We start from the raw sequence: 20,953 nt of genomic DNA, 5'->3' as shown, positions 1-20,953 counted from the left end.
CTTTTCTGTCCACCCCCCGCCCCTCCATTCATTGGCTTTGTAATGCTCTGAAAACTTGCACTCCAAATTATTAATGGAACAAACCTCATATCCTAAAGTGCCAAAAGAATTGGCTACTGGTACAGAAACAATTTGAAGGACACCAGCAACTTTTGTTAAGGCTATTGTTTTATAGTTAAATGCCATTCAGAGCAACTTGAACTAGACCCTTCTACTATCAAAGAGAGTAATTCACTGGGTTGCCTAGGATTTGGCTGGCAGGCCATCCTAATATTTATCTGAGGACAACTTTCACCTTTGGCTAGAAAATACTAACACAGAGCTTGAAAATGACCAAAGTAAGGAAAGTAAATACTATGGAAAAAACATAATCTGGATTTGCTGTGGCTATTACTCAAATGATGAAACCTGCAATATTTTGTTATAACACGTTCACATGTATGCTTGTGCACATATAAATATAAAAGAAGCTAAGAACATTTAGTATGTCTTTTAGCTAGAGTATAACACTCCAGCCTTCACCCTAATCTAGAAATGCTTTCAAAAATAAAATCTGAAGGACATAACAAGTTTTCTGCCATATTCTCAAGAAATCTGTTGAATAACTCTGATTTCAGTGTTGCTTTTCATTAGCAAAAGGTAGGAAAAGAGAGATTTGTAGAATTTTCAGAGCTGTCTTAAGTTTCAAATACTTACCTTATAGACCCTAGAGCAATTAGCGCAGTGAGGGACTAAGAAGGCCTAGCACAAAACACATGTAGGAGAGGAGGGAGAGAAAATAACAAGCAAACTTCGGGCTTCCTTCCTAAGTGTGAGGATTCTTTATTTTCTTATTAAAAATAAATTTTAAAGCATTTATCTATCCTAAGCCCTAAAACTAAGTTCCTATTTTGAATAAGGATAATCTTCAGATATAATAAAACCAAGAGAGAAAACCAGACTTTCAAGCATCTGGGAGTGACAAACTGAGAAAAGAAATGTGGTAAACCACGGGAAAATCTCACCCCAGCTTAGATAGGACCTGTAGCTGAAAGTTATCTCAGGTTTTCAGGTCCCACTCTTCTGAGATGATGAACTCATAGTATCTTTTAATGAGAGGCTCATATCTGCCTTTGATGTGTGAGAGACACTCCCAGCTGGAGGAGAGCACAAGAAAGATCTAAAATATTTGCTTCAGCTGCAAAGAGCTATTAATGAAAGTTTGGAAAATGAGGTAGCATTAGGGGGGAAATCTTTAGAAGAAAAGATGACATACTCTCATTTTATGAACTCTTAGGGGAAAATATTCCCTTAAAATAAAATCTGACAAATAATCTTCCCTCTTCTACACATTAGAGTTGTTCACCCTCCTCCACCTTGTTCAGAGCACATTCTTAAACCCCTGGAATGTAGGAGACAGAAAAAAGGGCTTCATATAATTTGCTATTCACACAAAACACCAAGGTTGAGACTCACATAATAAATAGAGAGGTTATAAAAACCAACGGATTCATCAGCTCAAATGGGGGAGAGCTTCAGAATTAATACTTGTAAAACAACCTTTAAGTGTGTTTAAGAATGAGAGCACTTACAGTGAAATCCTGTGTGAAAGGGAACTCAACACAAGTTCAAAGAATTCTATGTAATTCTCTGTACTGTACAACGTTCTGAAATTACTAGCAACTTCCTAACTGACAAAAAGCAAGGAAAAATAGAATCTGGCTTTCTTAATCATCTATTTATCTAAATATATTTTCTAACAATCTAATCTACTCTTAGTATAGAGCATAGGCACAGAAAACAACCATCATTTCCATAGGCTAGTAAAGATTTTCTATTGTATTTAGAGTTTGGGACACTTTCAAGCACTCTTAGCTGGTCTTCAGAGTAACAACATTCCCTGTATGAGCAGGGAAAGTCTTAGACTCAGCAAAGTATCTGAGACCTTTTCTTACAACTCCCTCTGATAGAGGGTAGGAGAGAAACAAATGATGAAAATAATATGTTCCTTTCTGAAAAACAATTCTGTGTTTCTTTTTTTTTTTTTTTTTTTTTGCAGTGCGCAGGCCTCTCACTGTTGTGGCCTCTCCCGTTGCGGAGCCCAGGCTCCGGACGCGCAGGCTCAGCGGCCATGGCTCACGGGCCCAGCCGCTCCGCGGCATATGGGATCTTCCCGGACTGGGGCACGAACCCGTGTCCCCTGCATCAGCAGGTGGGCTCTCAACCACTGCGCCACCAGGGAAGCCCCAATTCTGTGTTTCTAATGCCTGAATCAGGTGTTTCATAGAACATTTTTACCTATATGTTAACAACTTTACAAAGTAGATCTCATTATCTTTATTTTATAGGTGCGGGAAATGAGGATCAGAAAAAGTTAAGTGATTTGATTTGTCATGTGGCTAATTTGAATTTGAATCTAGTTCTGACTAAATCTAAAAGCTTTGTGTTAGAACTTTAGGTAATTAAAATATGAGGGCATCATCTACCTTCTGTGGGAGTAACAAATGCTCTAAGGTAAGGGTTTTGAGGAAGAGATATTATTTGTGTGTGTGTGTGAACGGGCAAATACTGAGACTGGGAAATAAGTTTCCTTTACCAATTTTATTAATTCAACAAATACTTATGGAGCACCTACAATAGATCAGGTTCTCTTATGCGTTCCCTTTTAATCACATCTAAATTCTTATAAAGTCTCTAGGAAATTATATAATTTCTCTTCATAGAGTTTCCATATTCCTAGCCTATGTGCCATTGATTCTTAGGCCAATGTGACATTCCCTTTTCTCCTCACACATGCCTGATTGAAATCACACCAAACCTCAGCAGCTTTTATAAGTGATAAGTTTGCTGGAGTATTTATGTTAAAAATAACAACTTCAACAGCATAACTGGAAATAAATATTATATTCCAACAACCAAAATTTAACAAGTAGTCAAGTAGACAGAGATATAGACTGATATGATTGTATATCTCAGGATGACAATTGATAACCAAGATAGCTTTCCTAGCCACCATCAACATGTTACAGTATTAAAATAAATCAACTTTGTAAGCAGAATAACTGCTTTCTCTTTCTAGTCTGATTAACTTATTCATTTTTTCTAAACATTCTATTTGCCTCCCTGTCTTTAAATTCAGATAATGTAGTCTTTGGATTAAAGACAAAAACTAGAGAAAATATTAGTCTCTAGTCTCAATTACTATGCTGCTTTGCAGGGGCAGCAAATCATTTAAGGCCTTTTCTTATGACTCCTTTTGATAGAGAGCAAGGGAGAAGAAACTGCTTAACATCCTCATGCCTCAGTTTCCTCAACCAGTAAAATGAAGAGATATCCTGACTATCCCTTCAGCTTGATAGAAACTGAAATTTGTTAAGTAAAACTCCAGAGTGGATGCTGAGTACCATCCAAAAATGTGTTGTGCTATAGTTGAGCAACACAACACCGATGAAAAGATTAAAACAAGGGTTTTGAGGAAAGAAGGGAAAGGCCAGAACCATCGCCATCAAAAAGAAAGTGCAGGGCTTCTGTGGTGGCGCAGTGGTTGAGAGCCCGCCTGCCGATGCAGGGGACACGGGTTCGTGCCCCAGTCCGGGAAGATCCCACATGCCGCGGAGCGGCTGGGCCCGTGAGCCATGGTCGCTGAGCCTGTGCGCCCGGAGCCTGTGCTCTGCAACGGGAGAGGCCACAAGGGTGAGAGGCCCGCGTACCGCAAAAAAAAAAAAAAAAAAAAAGAAGAAGAAGAAGAAAAAGAAAGTGCAGTCATTTTCTCTTTTTCTTTATGCTGAGAGCGAATTGTGAATTGTCTACCCCAGCCAGAACACTAGGAAGATGTGTCCAATTCAGGCCACAGTGTTGCTTTTGGAGTGAAGGGGTATCACAGTGCTCTGGAGTTCAGTTTCCTCTGCACATACACAAACACAAGTGCACAGCGCCCCAACGCTGTTTGTCCCCTCGGCTTCACAGCCCTGCCAGTTGGCAAACCCAAGCCAGGAAGTTGTCAATTCCAATTGCGTTTAAGGCCATGTAGTCTTATTAAAGAAGCCTTGCTGGTTAAGGGGCGTCCTCTGTTTCCAAAGCATGGGAAAAAAAAAAAAAAAAAAGGGCTCTGCTTAGATTGGAGCTGGCAACTTTCACTGACTAGAGTTTTCAAAGAGCTATGAATGAGTTTAACAAAGGAGGTCTGTGGCTAGTTTCTGGCTGAAGTCCATGTCAACAGTTTTTAAGGTCACAGGCCACACTAACTAACATTTATTCCCAGCAGACCCTGTTCTAAACACAAGCTGTAAGTAGTACAAATTTGGAATTTTTCTGTAATCCCTTGAGATATTCCTGATCCTTCCACATGTTTCTGCTCAATTAGAAACAATTCTCACTTTGCACCACAAGAGAGGCCGTGCTCAGCAATCTCAGTCCATCCTTAGGGTAGATGAACAAAAACCTGGCAAATCAAAGGGCTCAAGTGGGGAAGGGAAGGAATTCAGCTGGATCACACTGAAAAGTGCAGACAGCTCCCCAGGGGCTCAGTTTGTGAAAGCATAAAACGGGTTATGACAGAGATCCTGAGGCCATAAAAAGCAGGTTTGAGGCACGAATTGGGAATAGGTTCCTAGTCCTTTCACACAAATATGACAGAAATTTCTGAGAAAATTAAAAGGTCAACTAGATGAGTGTAAAACAGTGATAATCTATAGGATAGGTGCTAAATATCCCACTGTGAAATTAATGCAATCATTTCTCAATTAAGATGAACTCTTACTCATTTTTAATGTTTCTAAAATCAAGATGCTTCTTGAAATCAATCTGAAAATTCAATACAGCCCCCTATTTCCCCCTGAAAATCTGTTTTTACCTCTACGGTACACTTTATAGCTGATAGCATTTTTAAATCTTGCAAGGCAACATGGGAATAATTACTTGGAATTGAGCACCAAAAATCTCATTTAATCTTCACGGCTACTGTGGGAAGTATTTTCTGTTTTACGGATGAGGAAACTGAGGCTCAGAAAGGTGAAGTGACTTTCTTCCATTCCTATGGCTAGTAAGTAGTAGAACCAAAATTTGAACACAGGTCTGATTCCAGAGCTCAAGTCCATTCTGCAAACTTAGGAGGAGAAAAACACATACTAGAGCATCAGTGGTCATTTTGGTAGTTAAAGTACTACCATTTGTGGCATTCTATACTGGGAATCATGTTCTATATGAAGGTAGTTATCATTTTTCTAAATTAAAAAACACATAAACTGTGGTGCAATAAATATTTGGATTGAACTTGACAGGATAAAACTGCAAGAACGACTTCATTAAAAAATACAAAAAAGAAAATTTAAAACACCCGTGGTCCCATTACCTAACTAGTCTCATTGTTAATGCTTTGATATTCAACCACCAGGTTTTTTTTCTATAAATTTCTTACAAAATAGAGATATCATATATGAAAATTCACCTCTTGCTTTTTTTGCATAACACTATGTCCTAGATATTTTCCATGTCATTAATCACTGAAAACATAATTTTAATGGTATTAACCTAGCTATCCCCCTCCATTCATTGTTTCTAATTTTTCATTCTATGTGCTATAATAGACATCCTCATACATGTATCTATACATATATTAGAGTTTTCCTTAGGAGATTCCAAAAATGGGAATAATTTTTAAAGTTTTGAATATACATTGCCAATTGTTTTCCAGGAATGTTGCCTCATTTTCCACCCTGACCACAGTGTGTAAGTGCCCACCTCATGGTCATCAAGGATCATCTTCAAGTTGATGTGACCAGGCTCACATAGATTTGGTTATGTACATGCCCACACAAATCACATCTATGACAATGACATGTATATGTTACAACTGGTCTATCCTTCTTTTGATAACTCCTGCACTATGTAATGTTGTAAGGTAGCAGTGACTACCTTACCAAGATTTTTTGCCTATATTATCTCTAGTCCTCACCCCAAAAAAAGCAGATATGAGGAAATTAAGGCTCAAAAACAGTAAATGGAGCACCTAAAAGCACACTTCTACATCAGCTGGACTAGGATTCAAGTCCTGCTCTGACTCCAGACCATGCTCTTTATACCATGCCACCTTACAGCTCATTTTACGTCAGAGATGATCAACTTGCCTCTTCCAACCCCAGCACTGTCTCTTTCTCTAACAATGCCTCTTCAGACAATGAGGCCAGACTAATCTTTAGGGAAATAAAGAGGGACAACACCTAGATCTCACAGACTTTGTGAAAGAAGAATAGCAAGCTGCATGTCTTCTTTAAAAAGCAAGATGGGGAAGCAGTGTAGGACTAGAAGGATGCTTATACACAGCTGGCAGAACCATAAAATGGCACAGCCACTTTAGAAAACAATGTGGCATTATCCAATAAAGTTGAAGATGTATGTACCCAAGACGTTTGGCTATTTAACTCCTAGGTTCATACACCAAAGAACCTAGTGCATTTGTGTACCAGGATACCTGTTCAAAAATGTTCATTAAAGCCATGAACTGAGAGTTTTCCGGCCTAGTTTACGGCCGCCATTGCCGTATTTCCTGGGGCGCCCGTGTCTGGGCGGTTTGTACGTGCTGGTTGTGGCCGCGGCGCTTCAATGTAGAGGCATAGAGTTGGTGGGGAGGGATGTACCGCGCTCCCGGTGGAAGCAGAGGAGCCGAGCGGGAACCATGGCCAGTACAGTGGTAGCAGCTGGACTGACCATTGCTGCTGCAGGATTTGCAGGCCATTACGCTTTGCAAGCCATGAAGCATATGGAGCCACAAGTAAAACAAGTTTTTCAAAGTCTACCAAAATCTGCCTTCAGTGGTGGCTATTACAGAGGTGGGTTTGAACCCAAAATGACAAAACGGGAAGCAGCATTAATACTAGGTGTAAGCCCTACTGCCAATAAGGGAAAAATAAGAGATGCTCATCGACGAATTATGCTTTTAAATCACCCAGACAAGGGAGGATCTCCTTATATAGCAGCCAAAATCAATGAAGCTAAAGATTTACTAGAAGGTCAAGCTAAAAAATGAAGTAAATGTATGATGAATTTTAAGTTCCAACTCATTTATGTATGAGTACCAGCTTTTTATAATAAAATGCCTCAAAGCTACACATTTTAAAAATTAGCATAAGCTAAATGAAAGCCTTGGTATAAATTTGAGGATTTAAAATTGGATTACAGAATATTTGTAGGTTAATACTCAATAATTATGGATAAATGCATGCCATTTGAAGTGTTTGTTACTCATTTGTCAAATAATTTGGTACCTGTGTCAAGACAAAGTGAACAAGATAGTCTCTCCTTGAAGGAATCCCCAATCTGATGGGAGACTGATAAACTGATAATTAAAATACAATGTGAAAATAACTAAAAAAAAAAAAAAAAAAAAAAAAAAGCCATGAACTGAAAACAGCCCAAATGGCCACCTACAGTTGAATGTATGAACAAACTGTAGTATGGTCATACAATATGAAACACCTATATAGCAAAGAAAAGAAACAGCATAGATAAATCTCAAAAATTAAGCAAAAGAAGACTTAAAATAACAATTCCAAATTGTATAATTCAATTCATACAGGTTCCAAGCCAGACAAAACCATACCATATTATTCAGGGATACATACATAGGAGAAAAAATTATTCTGGGTGCTGGAAATTTCTTAACTTAGTGATGACTTGAGTATTTGCTACGTAAGTGTGTACTTATGTGAGCATATATAATATATATGTATACTTATGTATACATACTTATGTGTGTACATATAGTTAAAATCAATGCACTTTCTTTTTGCAGGTTACAGTTCACAGTTTACAAAAGAAAGGCACAGGGTTGTAGTTAAACACTTACACAGCAGATATAACACACAAAGAACTTTATCAAGTGCTGTTTTATTAGGCATCACAACAAAATTCTCAGTTAGTACTATCCTCAATTCACCATTGAAATAACTGAGACAAAGATGAATGATGGGGGGACTCCCCTAGTGGTGCAGTGGTTAAGAATCCGCCTGCCAATGCAGGGGATGTGGGTTCCATCCCTGGTCCAGGAAGATCCCACATGCTGTGGAACAACTAAGCCCATGTGCCACAACTACTAAGCCTGTGCTCTAGAGCCCGCCAGCCACAACTACTGAGCCCACGTGCCACAACTACTGAAGCCCGCGCACCTAGAGCCCGTGCTCCGCAACGAGAAGCCCGCGCACCACAACAAAGACTAGCCCCCGCTCATCCAAGCTAGAGAAACCCCGCGTGCAGCAACGAAGACCCAACGCAGACAATAAATAAATAAATAAATAAACAAATATTCCTTTAAAAAAAGAAAAAAGATGAATGATGGGTAAGTGGAAATATTTTATATTATTAATCCAATTTTTAAGAAGATTAAAAAAATCAAATATAGTACCAATGTTCATTCCAATTTAAGTACTAAATCTGAGGAGAGGACAAATTCAGGGAGTCCCATTGTATGAAAGTTAAACTATCTCTTCAAATAAAAAGACCTGGAATTATAATCTCCAGGGAATTTTAATAAAGAGAAAAAAGATAAAAACAAGTATTGTTTCCAGTAGTTAGGGAACAATGGCTACCTTTACTTAATGAGGATAATCAACATTTAGTATATTTCCACATACTAATAAAAAAGAAAAAGTACAAATTAAAAATTTCTTTAAGATGATAACGAAAATTACTATATATGTGTTTTTTTTAAAAACAGATGATGGTAAAAATCCTAGCTCAGCAGAAAACTGGACACTAGCAAATATAGTTTCTTTAGAGTCTTTTTGACTTGGGGTATTTTTTTGTGGCTTTTAGTTTTTTATCCCCCCAAAGACTTGTCATTTTCTTATGGGACTAGAATTTAAAAAATAAAAAATAATTTTTTAAAGGAAACCAGTCATTAGGAGCTCAGGCAAAAAAACTACAGGACACTGAGTTTCACTCAACTTCTTTTTCCACCACACGTTTAAATAAGTTTTAAAATGTCAAGTTTTTTTAGAGCCCAGCATTTTTGCTGCATTTTGGGCTCATTAATACACATAAAGAGCTAGTTAAAATACCAGACTGAATAAATGAACAATGGGACAATTAACCCCACATACAAAGCTCCACCCACCTTACTTCAAAGACATCTGAAATACAATGGATTAGAAACCATAAATAATGCCTCTCAGCATTAATTTTGTAATAAATATTGTTTTATATTATAGATAAGGGATTAAAAATCTCCATAGTGGCAGTCTAACACTTGTGAATTGAGTTAGAGGACAACTGCCCTTAGTTTTGCTGAAGGTTACTGGTAGTTATATGTCCCATGAATGAGAAATAAACACCTATTCAATTTCCATTGCATACTACGGCACAGAACTTAATTTTACCTACAACGTTTAAAAATTCCCTAAGTTATTTCTACATAAAGTTTTAAGATGCATATACTTTCTTCTCATTCAGAATGTAATATATTAAAAATCAAAATTTATATTGCTATGTAACTTTAAAAGTATTCCCTTTATGCTACATTATTTTTTTTTTTTGCAATTTACAACACAACTCACACTAATAAAAAGGATTACTTTGAAGATATGTCAAAGTGAAAATAGGAAAAGGAAAAGTAAACTAAATACATTATTTGTCATTTGATTTAAATAAGACTTTTGATACTATTTCCATACTTTTATGTTCACTGTTTTCAGAAGTTAATAATTATTTTTCATTGTCAAGAATTGGGTAACAGCTCACACGTTAAGATAAAAAGTAGTTGAGCTTTTTTTTTAAACAAAAATACCAAAGTAGTTAGCTGAATGACAAATTCACTGGAACAAATGCATTTTTTAAAAGAACGTAAGTCTTAGCAAGAAAATTTTTTTTTAGATAACTAAGAGCTTCCTCCCTTATAAATCAATCTCACAAAAATAAGTTATACAGTCAAAAAGATTCTCAGGAAAGAATATTTAATGATATGGAAAGATGCTGCTTACAATATGATAAATGAAAAAGCTAGGGAGAAAACTATACCTACAGCATGATCCCAATCCAAGGAAAGAAACACATCTAGTCATTATTAGAGTCATAAGATGATAGACTGCTTTTCTTACTTTTCTGAAATTTTCTAAAGTCCTCTAATGAGGAAGTATATCTTCATAATCTCAAAAAAATTACAGCTTAAAAGTAAGTGACTCATAATTGATTGTAAGAATTGTGGGCTCTTCAAACTTCAGATGGCATAATGAGTTTTCTGTCTGAAATGATGTAAAGAGGTACACTATTATCTCAGTCTTCCAGGGCCTTTCCATGAGGGATAAATGTTAGGCCTCCTACTGCTTCTAAAACTGATCATTGGAAGGGCCAGAAAACCTAAATTCAGACTCTTCTTTGTATTCACAAATCTATCTTGCTCTTAAAATAAGAGTGCAGCTTAGATCCAAAGGGCAATTTTAGGTGTGAAGCATATTGAGTTATTTTCCTTTCTACCCCCTGCCCAGTGAAAAGCAAAGATAAGGCTCAAATAAATACATTCTGCTTATTGTTGCTGTTGTAGGAAAGTGGCTTGCTTGCAGGGAGGTCCAATAAAAATTGCTGACACTCAGACTCAACCAAAAAGCACCAACTGGCCTCTCCTATAGCATGTTTTCCCTGTCTCCCAAAAAGCGTCCCTCATATGGAATTCTTAAGACTCTCTCTCTCAGAAGGCAGGATCAGTTTTACTCATTTTCCATTCAAACATACCCTGCATCAGATTTACACAAAACTGTATCATTTTCTTTACTCTATAATAGGATGGTTGGATTGTTCACACAGACTGCAATGACGCTGGCCAAAAGCGGATGTGACTTTTTGATGCTAACTGGAGGTTACTGAGTCCTGAAAAACCTTAGTCACAGGTGGTCTTGGGCTTATTCTCCTGAGTTGGAAAAATCATTGCCATATCCTGGACAAGACTCTGGATTGGGGGTCAGAAGATTGCTATTAGCCAGCTAAAGAACTTGGAACAAAAAGTCTTTCCTCTTCAGGTCTCCATTTCATCATATATAAAATGAGGATGGGCTGTAGTACATTATTCTTAAGAGCTCTTTTTTTTTTTTTTTTTTTTTGCGGTACGCGGGCCTCTCACTGTTGTGGCCTCCCCTGTTGAGGAGCACAGGCTCCAGACGCGCAGGCTCGGCGGCCATGGCTCACGGGCCCAGCCGCTCCGCGGCATGTGGGATCTTCCAGGACCGGGGCACGAACCCGTGTCCCCTGCATCGGCAGGCGGACTCTCAACCACTGCGCCACCAGGGAAGCCCCTTAAGAGCTCTTGAAACTCACCTCTGAGATCATTCTGCAAAGGCAAACAACTGATCATGGATCTTTTATCTAAATATATATGAAGAGAAACAAACTTTTGAAACCCGTAAAGATTGCTTGGTGGCAAGAAAATAAAATTTGAAGTTTTGAATCAGACACAAAAGAAAGGTATGGCAATAAGCCCAGAGCAGTTGAGAGTATGAGCTCTGGGTTGGATTTTAGGTTCCAAACCAAATTCCTTCACTTACTCTTTGTGAGATCTTGGTCAAGTCACTGTATCTCTTTCAGTCTCCAGCCCTTTATCTCTACAAGGGAGATAATTTCATAAGGTTGAAATAAGAATAAATGAGAATTATGTAAACCACCTGGCATATTAAATAAATGCTGATTCCTCCCTTCCCTTCCAAATCCTCTATAGTGAGCTCTCCTGACTTAACTCTATCCATCTACAAAACGGTATAACATTAGCCATCAGCAGCAGTTGCTAGAGGCAGCAAGATGAATAATCTATGGAGGGGAAACAACAAAAAAGTGTACTCCTGGAGTTCCTAGGGCGGTTTCACTTGCTGCCCTGCACTGAGCTTCGTGAGCATTAGGAAAAGGAAGTGCCCTACCTTCAAAACAGAGTGAGAAGATACCATGTCTACTGTAATGCCCAACTCATTCAATCTCAAAATGAAAATTTTCTTTTAGCCAAAGTCTTGGATTTGCAAATACTCACAACTCACAGGCTGGTTTCCTTTGTAAAGGACCAGGAGGAGAAAAGAAGCTTTCTCCTATGGTGGGCGGCCCTGAGGCTGGCTGCTGGTGCAGAAGACACACCTGTCCTTCCAACTGTCCAGCTTCCCAGCCCTCAAACAGCAGGCTGCTAGGAGAGCAAGGACAATTTTATTTATCTTCCTTTCTCCCCTTTAAAGGTGATTTTCTTAAAACTGTACAGCCTGTTACTATTGTTGAGTTGTGACTCCCTAGAGGATTATACATTTCTAAGCATGAAAGCATCTGTGTGGCAATAAAACATGCAACATTCCCAAACCACTTCATTTTTTTAAATTAAGAAAAAAAAAGTTACAGCCTCCCACAAAGTGATGTTCCGATGAGCACATCCCCCCCTCCCCTCAAGCCTTTCAAAGTACTCTGAGAAAGGGCCCTGGGCCTAGTAAACCAGAGCCTCTGCAAGCCCCATCCCATGGGTTCAGTTTCTGACAGAGCCATGTGCCAGGACCCACAATGAGTGGAATTATAATCTGCGCAGCAATCAGGCCTCCTCCCAGCTGATCATCCAGAAAACAACATTGTACCCATCATACTTTTAAGGGAAGGAATTAAAAAGAAACCAAACAGCCCCAGAGATGGAAACACTCGAAAACCAGAGGAAAGTCTTCTGTTAAATAGTATGAAAGATCCAGGTTTCCCAAATGGCATTTAAGGCGTTGGGAAGAAAGGCTGATTTCTCCCAGAGGGGCCCCCGCTTTGATGACCAAACTGCCCTCAAACATCAGGCTGTGCATTTTTTTGTATAGCAGGATACCCTCAGGCGAGACAACCATAAATAGCTTAAAACAAGAATAGGAGATTCCATCTGTTTCTGGAGTATTTCAGCAGCACCTGCTTTCAAGGTAAAAATCTGGGAGCTGTCCCCACAGCCTTCCTTCCCAACTCCCTTCCCCATCCCCCGTAGACTTATTTTAAACCAAAGCAGCTAAAACACAATCCAAAAGGGCTTCTGCCACTGCACCTGCCTAAGGAAAGAGTCCTTTGATTTTTCTCCTAAACTGTATGTGTTGGAACAGTTAGAGAGAGAAGCCAAAGTTCTCAAAACCAGACTCTATTACTTCTAGCTTCTTTTTCTCTGTGAAAACTGAGCTTTCCTGTTTATAGTAGAAATGAGTCCAATACAGATGAAAAAAGGATGCGACAGTTGTTCCTGCCATTAAGACAGAAAGTGTTCCAGAAGGAGGATGGTTCTCACTTAACACAATTAACGTTTAAACATAAGCCCACATGCCAATTTGCATGGAAAGAAGGACAATAACTCCCCAATGAGGGCCAAGGAACATATTTCATTAAGGTATAATTAAAAAAGAAAAAAAACTAAAGTTGAGGCTTGAAAATTCCAATCTAAATCAGGTGTTACTCCCAAAGTGATGTGCAGCATCCCTCTAACAATAACCAGAAAACCCCAAGCCTGTGTAGATAGCAATTTCATGTACAAAAGCCACTTTACCCTTGGTGTAAAAACAATATTTCTAACGCCTGCCCCAGACCATCACATGGCACACCATTTTCTATGGGATAAATTCAAAGTCTTGAGCATGTCCCACAAGGGCTTTCACAGCCTGGCCCCAAGATTTGTATGGCATCATCTCTTGCTATCACCCTCTCATCAGAATTCTCATCATTCTTTCATCTTGCTATACCTTTCATTTCTCTGGGCCTTTGTGTACCAGTTCTCACTGCCCAGAGAGCTTTTCTCCCTTTCTCCTCCAGGCAAGCCCCCATTGATTCTCTAAGACCCAGTTAAACTGGAACCCATCAGCAACACTTTCTCTAATTCTCCAAGTCAGACATGGGCACTGCCTAATCTGTGACCCCAAAGAACCCTCTACATACATATTTTTTTAAATAGCACTTATCACATTATATTTTAATTACTTGTTTACAGAGTCCCTTCCCAAAGATTAAGTGGCTCCTAAGACAGTAAGGGTAGTAGAAGTGAAATGGGAAGTGGGTATCAAAATCAGAGGTGGCCTGGGAACAGTGCACCCAGAAATATATTCAATTTTATATTTGGTAAAGGACAAAAAGTATACATTGTTTTCAGTTTGTAATACCAAGTTCAGAAAATTCAGCTCACCAAAATCTTGGATGAATGTAACATCTGAAAGGTTCTCATATGGAGAACTGGGGCTAGATCTCTGTGTCTATTTTAAGGGACCCCGAGGTAAATAAAGGCCAAAGACCACGCGTTATTCATTGCTCATTCCTGATATATACTAGATACAAAGATACTAATTGAATAAAAACTTTAAATGTTAAACTAAAAAAATTTTAGATACCATCTTGATGAAACAAGTTATTTCTTCCCAAAATGTATAATAGGTTCTGAACAATCCTATTTGGGTATAAAGATAGTTACTCAAGCTTTCTCAAGAGCTGAAATAAAATCCCTATATATACAGGGGAAAATTGTAGAACACAAATATTTTTAAAGTTCCTTTATAAAGAGTAAAGAAATTTAATATTGTATGGCTTATCTTCCATAATCTACTCCCCCCAACCCCAAGCAATACAGTTATGGCTTTGAACTCTGGCGTTCCTTCTGTTCATCCAAAACCAGAAGTTGGCTATAGATAGCATATTTCATTACAGTTTTAGCCTTGATGGGGCATGTGTTATTTGGGCAATAGAAGCCACGAAAAAAATGATCTAGGTCACTTTGTCTTATGATATTTGAAAGATTTCAGAGGTAAATACTTATTATATCTTAGACTCAGATGGTGCTATATAAAAATGCTAAAATACTTTCTCAGATTCCTGGGTTTATAATGAAGAACAACTAACTCACCCGTAACTCCTGTTCTCCTAGCTGGTGCTTTTAATCTAGTATTAACTAGATTATTTAACTAGCAGCTAGTTAAACAATATAATGGTGACTCTCAAGGTAAATTAAAATGCTTTAATAGAGAGAACCAGTCAATTGTGGGAAGAAATAGTGCATTTGACTTTATATACCATGGTACTTTCATTAACAAGACTTGTACTTCAGTACAACTACATCTCTGTCAAGGTTAGCTGGTGACAAGAGTTCAAACCAACTTTGAAAAAATGTTTAAAAATAAACTCAGAGATTCAATCTTTCATAAAACAAGTATTACTAAGTGTCTACTATGCGCAGACATTCTTAAATACACTTTGGGTGTATTTGTGAACAAAACAAACAAAGGGAAGAATTCCAAGCCTTCATAGAGCTTACATTCTAGGGGGGAGGAACAGACAATGCTCCTAACAATGAACCTAATAAGTTATATTGAATAAAGGATGTCTAAGAACCTTTCATTGTGAAATTAAGTTCGAATTTTGTAAATACTGATGACCTAGTCCTTTATGGACATAACGTCTGTCCACTGTGTCATTGAATCTCCACTGTGACACAAAGGTGCACCTCTTATGACTAACATGAATTGTTTGGTAATATGAACCAATCACTGGATTTCACATTTTCTCTTTGAACTACTGTCCACTGTGGCCTGTCCTCTCACTCAGAGCCCTCAGTATCCGTTTCCTGTTCTTCCAACCGAATGGAATGGATCTCCCTGTCTCTGAAAGCCATGCACACAATATCTTGGTCGAGCACTACACTAAGTGCTGGGGATACAGAGTTGTTTAAGACACAATCTTTACCCCTAAAGAGTTAACTGTTCAATAGGAGAAAGACAAAGGAAGATCAAGGCTTATGAGTGTGTAACTGAAGTGTGCAAAGCATGCTGGGTGCATCTAGAGGATGGGATGATTACCTCTGCCTGGAGAAGGCTACTCTGAGAAGTGCCCAAGCTGAGTCTGGGAGGATGGGTAAATGTGTGAAGGCAGAAACGTCCAGTCATTCATATGGGCCAGGAAGCATATGAGCTTGGGACAGCAGCCAGAGAGAAAGTGACCCTAAGAAGCTAAATCCTAGAACAGCGGAGGCTATGTCTGCACAGATGCCATCACTGGGAACTACATCCTTCACGGGAAAAAATGGAAAACGAAAGTAAAGGTGGCTTCCGAGCAGACTTGAGCTAGAGTACTAGGCACACTGAGAAGGGTGACTGGACCTCAAGACACAGGTTAACTAGAGGAAGGAGACCAAACAGCAAAAGAGGATGATAGTTATAATGTAACCCAGACCCAAGTCCCACCCATGTTCTCTTGGCAGACTTCTCCACTCTCCACTGGACATGTCACCAACCAGTCATCCAGGGTTAACAGAAGCCATTCCACTCATATGCTAGTCTTGACCCAGCAATGTTTCCAAACCAAGCACAGGGAAAGTGCCATTTTGTGTGCCCTGTATATAAGCAAAAGCTGGATAAGATAAAGAGAGCCTTCCGCCCTCATGTTAAATACCCATGAAATGCATGTCTCAGTATTCGCAGAAGACTATTTTTAACTACAGCCACTATCCTCTGGCACTAGATTATCAATAGTAAGAAGACATTATGCCATGGGATCGTTCTATGTGTTATATATAGCATATTATAGCATGATCATCTGTCTCCCCAGCTCGTCTTGGGAACTCTTCAAGGACAGGGACTAGCTAATAGTAGGCATTCAATTAAGGGCTGACAAACAAATGAATGAATTAACCCACCAAATTTTTTTCCATAGTTCCAAGCTAGTATAACAGACAGAAAACACACAAATTGCTGTTATTTTTCATTCTAAATGATGACAGCAAGAGGCTATTCAACTAGCTTCTTGCAAACCTGAAGTCCATGGCCCTACATGTAGACAGACACACAGAGACAAACGCCAGAATCAGATGCGAGCAATCTTTAAATTTAAATTTTTAAATAAACAGCTTTCCACTCTCTGAAATTTGCTGAGAGAATGCAATAATGGCAATTCAAGAGTCCCCTTTCCCCCAACACACACATCCAAGCTTTGAAAGAAACATCATAACCCAAAACACCATGGGACAAAACCCTTCCTGCAAAACTTCAAGAACTTGGTTTAAACCCTCATCTCCTCTGAATGACTACATAAATATGCAGTGTCCTAGCCAAGGCTGAAATATAACATTAGACAAAAATGGAAGAGAAAATTTTCTTGAAAAAAACACTGTTAAATAAAAAAGTAAGTAATAATTTACATCAGAGTCTAATACCCTGGGCAGGCAATCCTTGGGCCTAGACTACTGAGGTGTGCTTGAGAATAGCAGCCTCACAAAGCAGCCGGGTTTGTGCCTCCTTCTTAAGCTCTTTCCAGCAGTTGTTCTCTAATGCCCAAATTAGATGCTATGCTTGATGAAGAAGAAAGTTGACTTCACTGATTAAAAATAATAAATGATAGGGGCTTCCCTGGTGGTGCAGTGGTTGAGAGTCCGCCTGCCGATGCAGGGGACACGGGTTCGTGCCCCGGTCCGGGAAGATCCCACATGCCGCGGAGCGGCTGGGCCTGTGAGCCACGGCCGCTGAGCCTGCGCGTCCGGAGCCTGTGCTGCTCCACAACAGGAGAGGCCACAGTGGTGAGAGGCCCGCGTACCGCACAAAAAAAAAATAAATAAAATAATAATAATAATAATGATAATAAGATTTGTGTAGAGAAATGCAGAAGTAGCAGTCCTGACTGACAGTTATCAAGCTCAGGCACTTCGAAAGTCAGCCCTCACCCCCTCATGGTGTGAGGGTGTGTGTGTTTGGGGAGCAGGGGGGTCTCTTCCTAGTGAGGAGGAGAAGAAAGTGCAGAGACTAGTACACCAGAGAACTACCCTTTCTGGAATTCATAGAGGGTCTGGCCTCTTATCCCCAGGCCCAAGCCTGGGGACCCGGGTTTTGTCAGGGGCGCCTCCCTGCTGTCCTGCACGGAGCTGTTGCACACGAGCAGAGAGAGACAGGAGGCAGGCCCCTCTGACACCTACTTAACCGAGGCAGATGGGGAGGAGGGTGTGTGGGATGCCTTTACTTCCCCCCTCAGGAGGCTCCCAGCAGGAGCCCAGAGCCAGCAGCTCCAAAATCAGATTTCCACACATCCTCCCACCCCAGAACATGCCTTACGTATCTGGCAGGAGGAGACGGAGCAGTAAGCAAGCATGATTCTAGTGTACGAAGGGGGTTTTAGAAGAGACCTAAAGAAGGCTTCTTACAGGATTCTGCACTTTTTTCAAACCTCCACAGAGGGAGCCAAGTTGGGAAACAGTTACTCACTCATTGACCCAAAGGGGGCAGGGGTGTTACTCTGAGAAGGACACAATCAGTGTCTGCAAGACGTCCTGAGCTACAGACACATACTTTATTAATAATCTTACATACACAAAATGTCCAAGGGAAAGCCTAACAGGCTAATTTCTGACAGCTCCAGATAACAGCAGGAGGATCTGAAGCCATGCTGATTCTCCAGCTTCTACACACTCCCCAGAAGCAATGATCCCTTTTCCCACCCAAGGGATGTGATACAAATAAATAAATACAATTATCTGTAGAACTTAAAGTGCAAGGACAACATTGTGAAGTCCTTCGCCCCAAGTGCAGTGACTTTTGGGAAACAGATAGGAAAATAAAAAGAACAGCTGGAAAATTTAATTACAGAAGAACAACGCAAATGCTGACATTGTTTCACAGAACTAGCCAATAGCGAAAGCCATTTTCCTTACCTTAAGATACAGAAGCAACTCTTGGCTCCTGAAGATAAGCGGCAGAACCCGAATCTCTGTTTGCTGTCAATGTCAGTGAGTACAAATGTGAAGTTCTGGCCAACTTGGCTAACTGTGAGGCTGCCGCAAAGACAGAACAAAGGGGAAAATGAATGTGCAGTAAGTTTCCTGATAAAGTATCTAATCACAACAAGTCGTTGAACCTGTAACATTTCCTTTCTCAGTGGAATTCTTTATAAATGAACTTAAAATTTACACACTTCAAGGGAACAGACTGTGAGCTAGTATTTAAAAACAGAAAAAAAAGACAGCAAGCAGTGACCACGTCATCACAGCTACCAAACCTCCTACTTGCTGAGCTCAGGCAGGTGTCCCTGTTGATCACTGCATCCAGTTCTGAAAGGTGCATTCTATTAACCTCATTTTATAGATGAAGAAATAACCTAGAGTGGCACTGCCTAAGGTGCCAGCTGGTAAACTGCAAAAAGCTGAATTTTAAACCCAGACCCATCTGACGCCAAAGCCCTCTCTGCCAGCTCGCTGGTGATGATGCTCACTTGATCATTCCTCTAGTTCAGAAAATAACAGGGATTGCGACAGCAGAGCTGAAGTACCAGCCACAAAGTTAGACACTTGATATTATACCATCTCATTGACTCTCCCAGCAACCCTGGAATTTAGAAGATGTTCCCATTTTACAGAAAAGGAAACTATAGAACTGAATAGGTAAATAACTGAATCAAGTTCACAGAGCTACTAAGGGGAGGACCTGGAATTCAAAAGAGGGCAAGGTTAGCTGTTATTTTCCTAAATTCCTGTATCTTTCATAATTTCCAAATTTATGAGGAATATATTTTATATCTTACAGGACAGAAATAGCAAATGTCTTATCAATGCAAGGTATGTTCTAAGAAATGGAAACAAGGTTTTAAAGAAAAACATTTAAGATAAAAGCTAAAAATTCCTGCATCAACACAAAAATCAGCAAACCACATATAAAATAGAAAACATCTGCTTCAAAAAATAAAAAAGCGTATTACTAATCACATTAATTTAGAAACTCTTTTTTAAAGTTACAAAATGTTTTTAAAAATCCACTTTTTAAAATTTTACCAGTTTACCAGTTAGCTTAGATTCCTTTTTAAAAAGAAGTTAAATATTACAAATTCTCATACACAAATTTATGCTAACATAATATTTTAGAATGTGACATTGAATTATTCAAAGGAACTCATTAACTAATATTGTATCTTATACAGAACATATTTTACAAAATATACTCAAATTGATAAAATATTCAAATTGATGCTCTCACCTATAATCTGTTATAAACTGTCAGTAGAAATGAAAAATCATGGTTCACCAGGCCTTTTCCAAAGGCAGACTGATTGAGTTTTTTGATAGGATGTGAATTAAGTTTTCAAATATGGATAGCCTTTTTTTCTAAAACTCCCTTATACAGGCCACATAAGAAAATTAAAGAGACTTTCAAGGTATTCCAGGACAAAAGGTCAATGGACCCTACTGGTCATATTAAAGGAAACAATTCCAGCCCTCAAGGAGTGGTTAGAGAGTACAAGAAAATAATTCAGAAAGAAAAGAATGTTCCAACTCTCCTTTTTAAACTAGGAAGGTGAACAAAAACAAGGTAGCAATTTAAAAGCAATGTGGTAATAAAACAGGTGTAAGTAAGTAACGCTATCCCTCCACCTTACACAAGCCAGGAGAAGGAACATATTTCTATAAAAGTTATAGAGCTGTCAAGGGGACACCAAACTACCTTCTTATGGCTGTTATGTTTTATCTATAAAGCTTGGATACTGTGTTACTATGGTGATTTAATACTATGTTTTAAAGGGGGATTATATGATTAATTTTAACAAGGTTGAGAACTAAAGATGTGTGAGAAACAGGATTCTAGCTCACATAATTAAAGTGATTGGGGAAAAAAGTGGGCCTCATTGGGGGAGGGGGAAAACCTGTATTATTGAAATATTTAAACCAACAGGTCAGGGTGATTCTAAGTTACAAATAAGGTCATGCTTTTATGAAATACTATTATGTGATCATATAAAATATGACTGTTCATTATTTTAACTCAGGGTTTGATTTCACTTCTAGCCTGTTTAAAAAGAAGCATCCTAGAAGGAAAGGGTATTGATAGGACTAGATGAAAAGAAAACGCCCAGGATTTCTAGGAAAAGGACACAGAAGGAACACAACTTGGTTTGTGATTTGAATGTCATTAATTTCTCTATTATCTTTTCACTACCTTTAAAAAGGCTGAAAATTCTTTCAGCTACATTGTAGGCTCAAAGAAAGATTCATTACTCATTTACTTCG

At 38.9% G+C, this 20,953-nt stretch overlaps 2 protein-coding genes across 5 annotated transcripts in view; one reads left to right on the top strand and one right to left on the bottom strand.

Moving 5' to 3' along the window:
* The window catches only part of LOC132492313 (mitochondrial import inner membrane translocase subunit TIM14-like), a 57,196-nt gene extending 50,097 nt beyond the window's left edge, over positions 1-7,099 (top strand). The window contains exon 2 of the mRNA XM_060101780.1: positions 6,472-7,099. Coding sequence (XP_059957763.1) covers positions 6,472-7,003 — 532 coding nt within the window. The 3' untranslated portion in view covers positions 7,004-7,099. The remainder of the gene's footprint in view (positions 1-6,471) is intronic.
* DENND1A (DENN domain containing 1A) overlaps positions 1-20,953 on the bottom strand; it is a 543,444-nt gene that overhangs the window by 344,869 nt on the left and 177,622 nt on the right. For all 4 annotated transcript variants that reach the window (XM_060100633.1, XM_060100635.1, XM_060100634.1 and 1 more), the window contains exon 5: positions 18,611-18,730. In XM_060100633.1, the coding sequence (XP_059956616.1) occupies positions 18,611-18,730 (120 nt within the window). The remainder of the gene's footprint in view (positions 1-18,610; positions 18,731-20,953) is intronic.

This window comes from Mesoplodon densirostris, chromosome 6, assembly GCF_025265405.1.
Source record: "Mesoplodon densirostris isolate mMesDen1 chromosome 6, mMesDen1 primary haplotype, whole genome shotgun sequence".
In the NCBI taxonomy this organism is placed as follows: domain Eukaryota; kingdom Metazoa; phylum Chordata; class Mammalia; order Artiodactyla; family Ziphiidae; genus Mesoplodon; species Mesoplodon densirostris.
The sequence above is the reverse complement of the archived record's forward strand: the minus strand, read 5'-3'. Positions and strand labels throughout refer to the sequence as shown.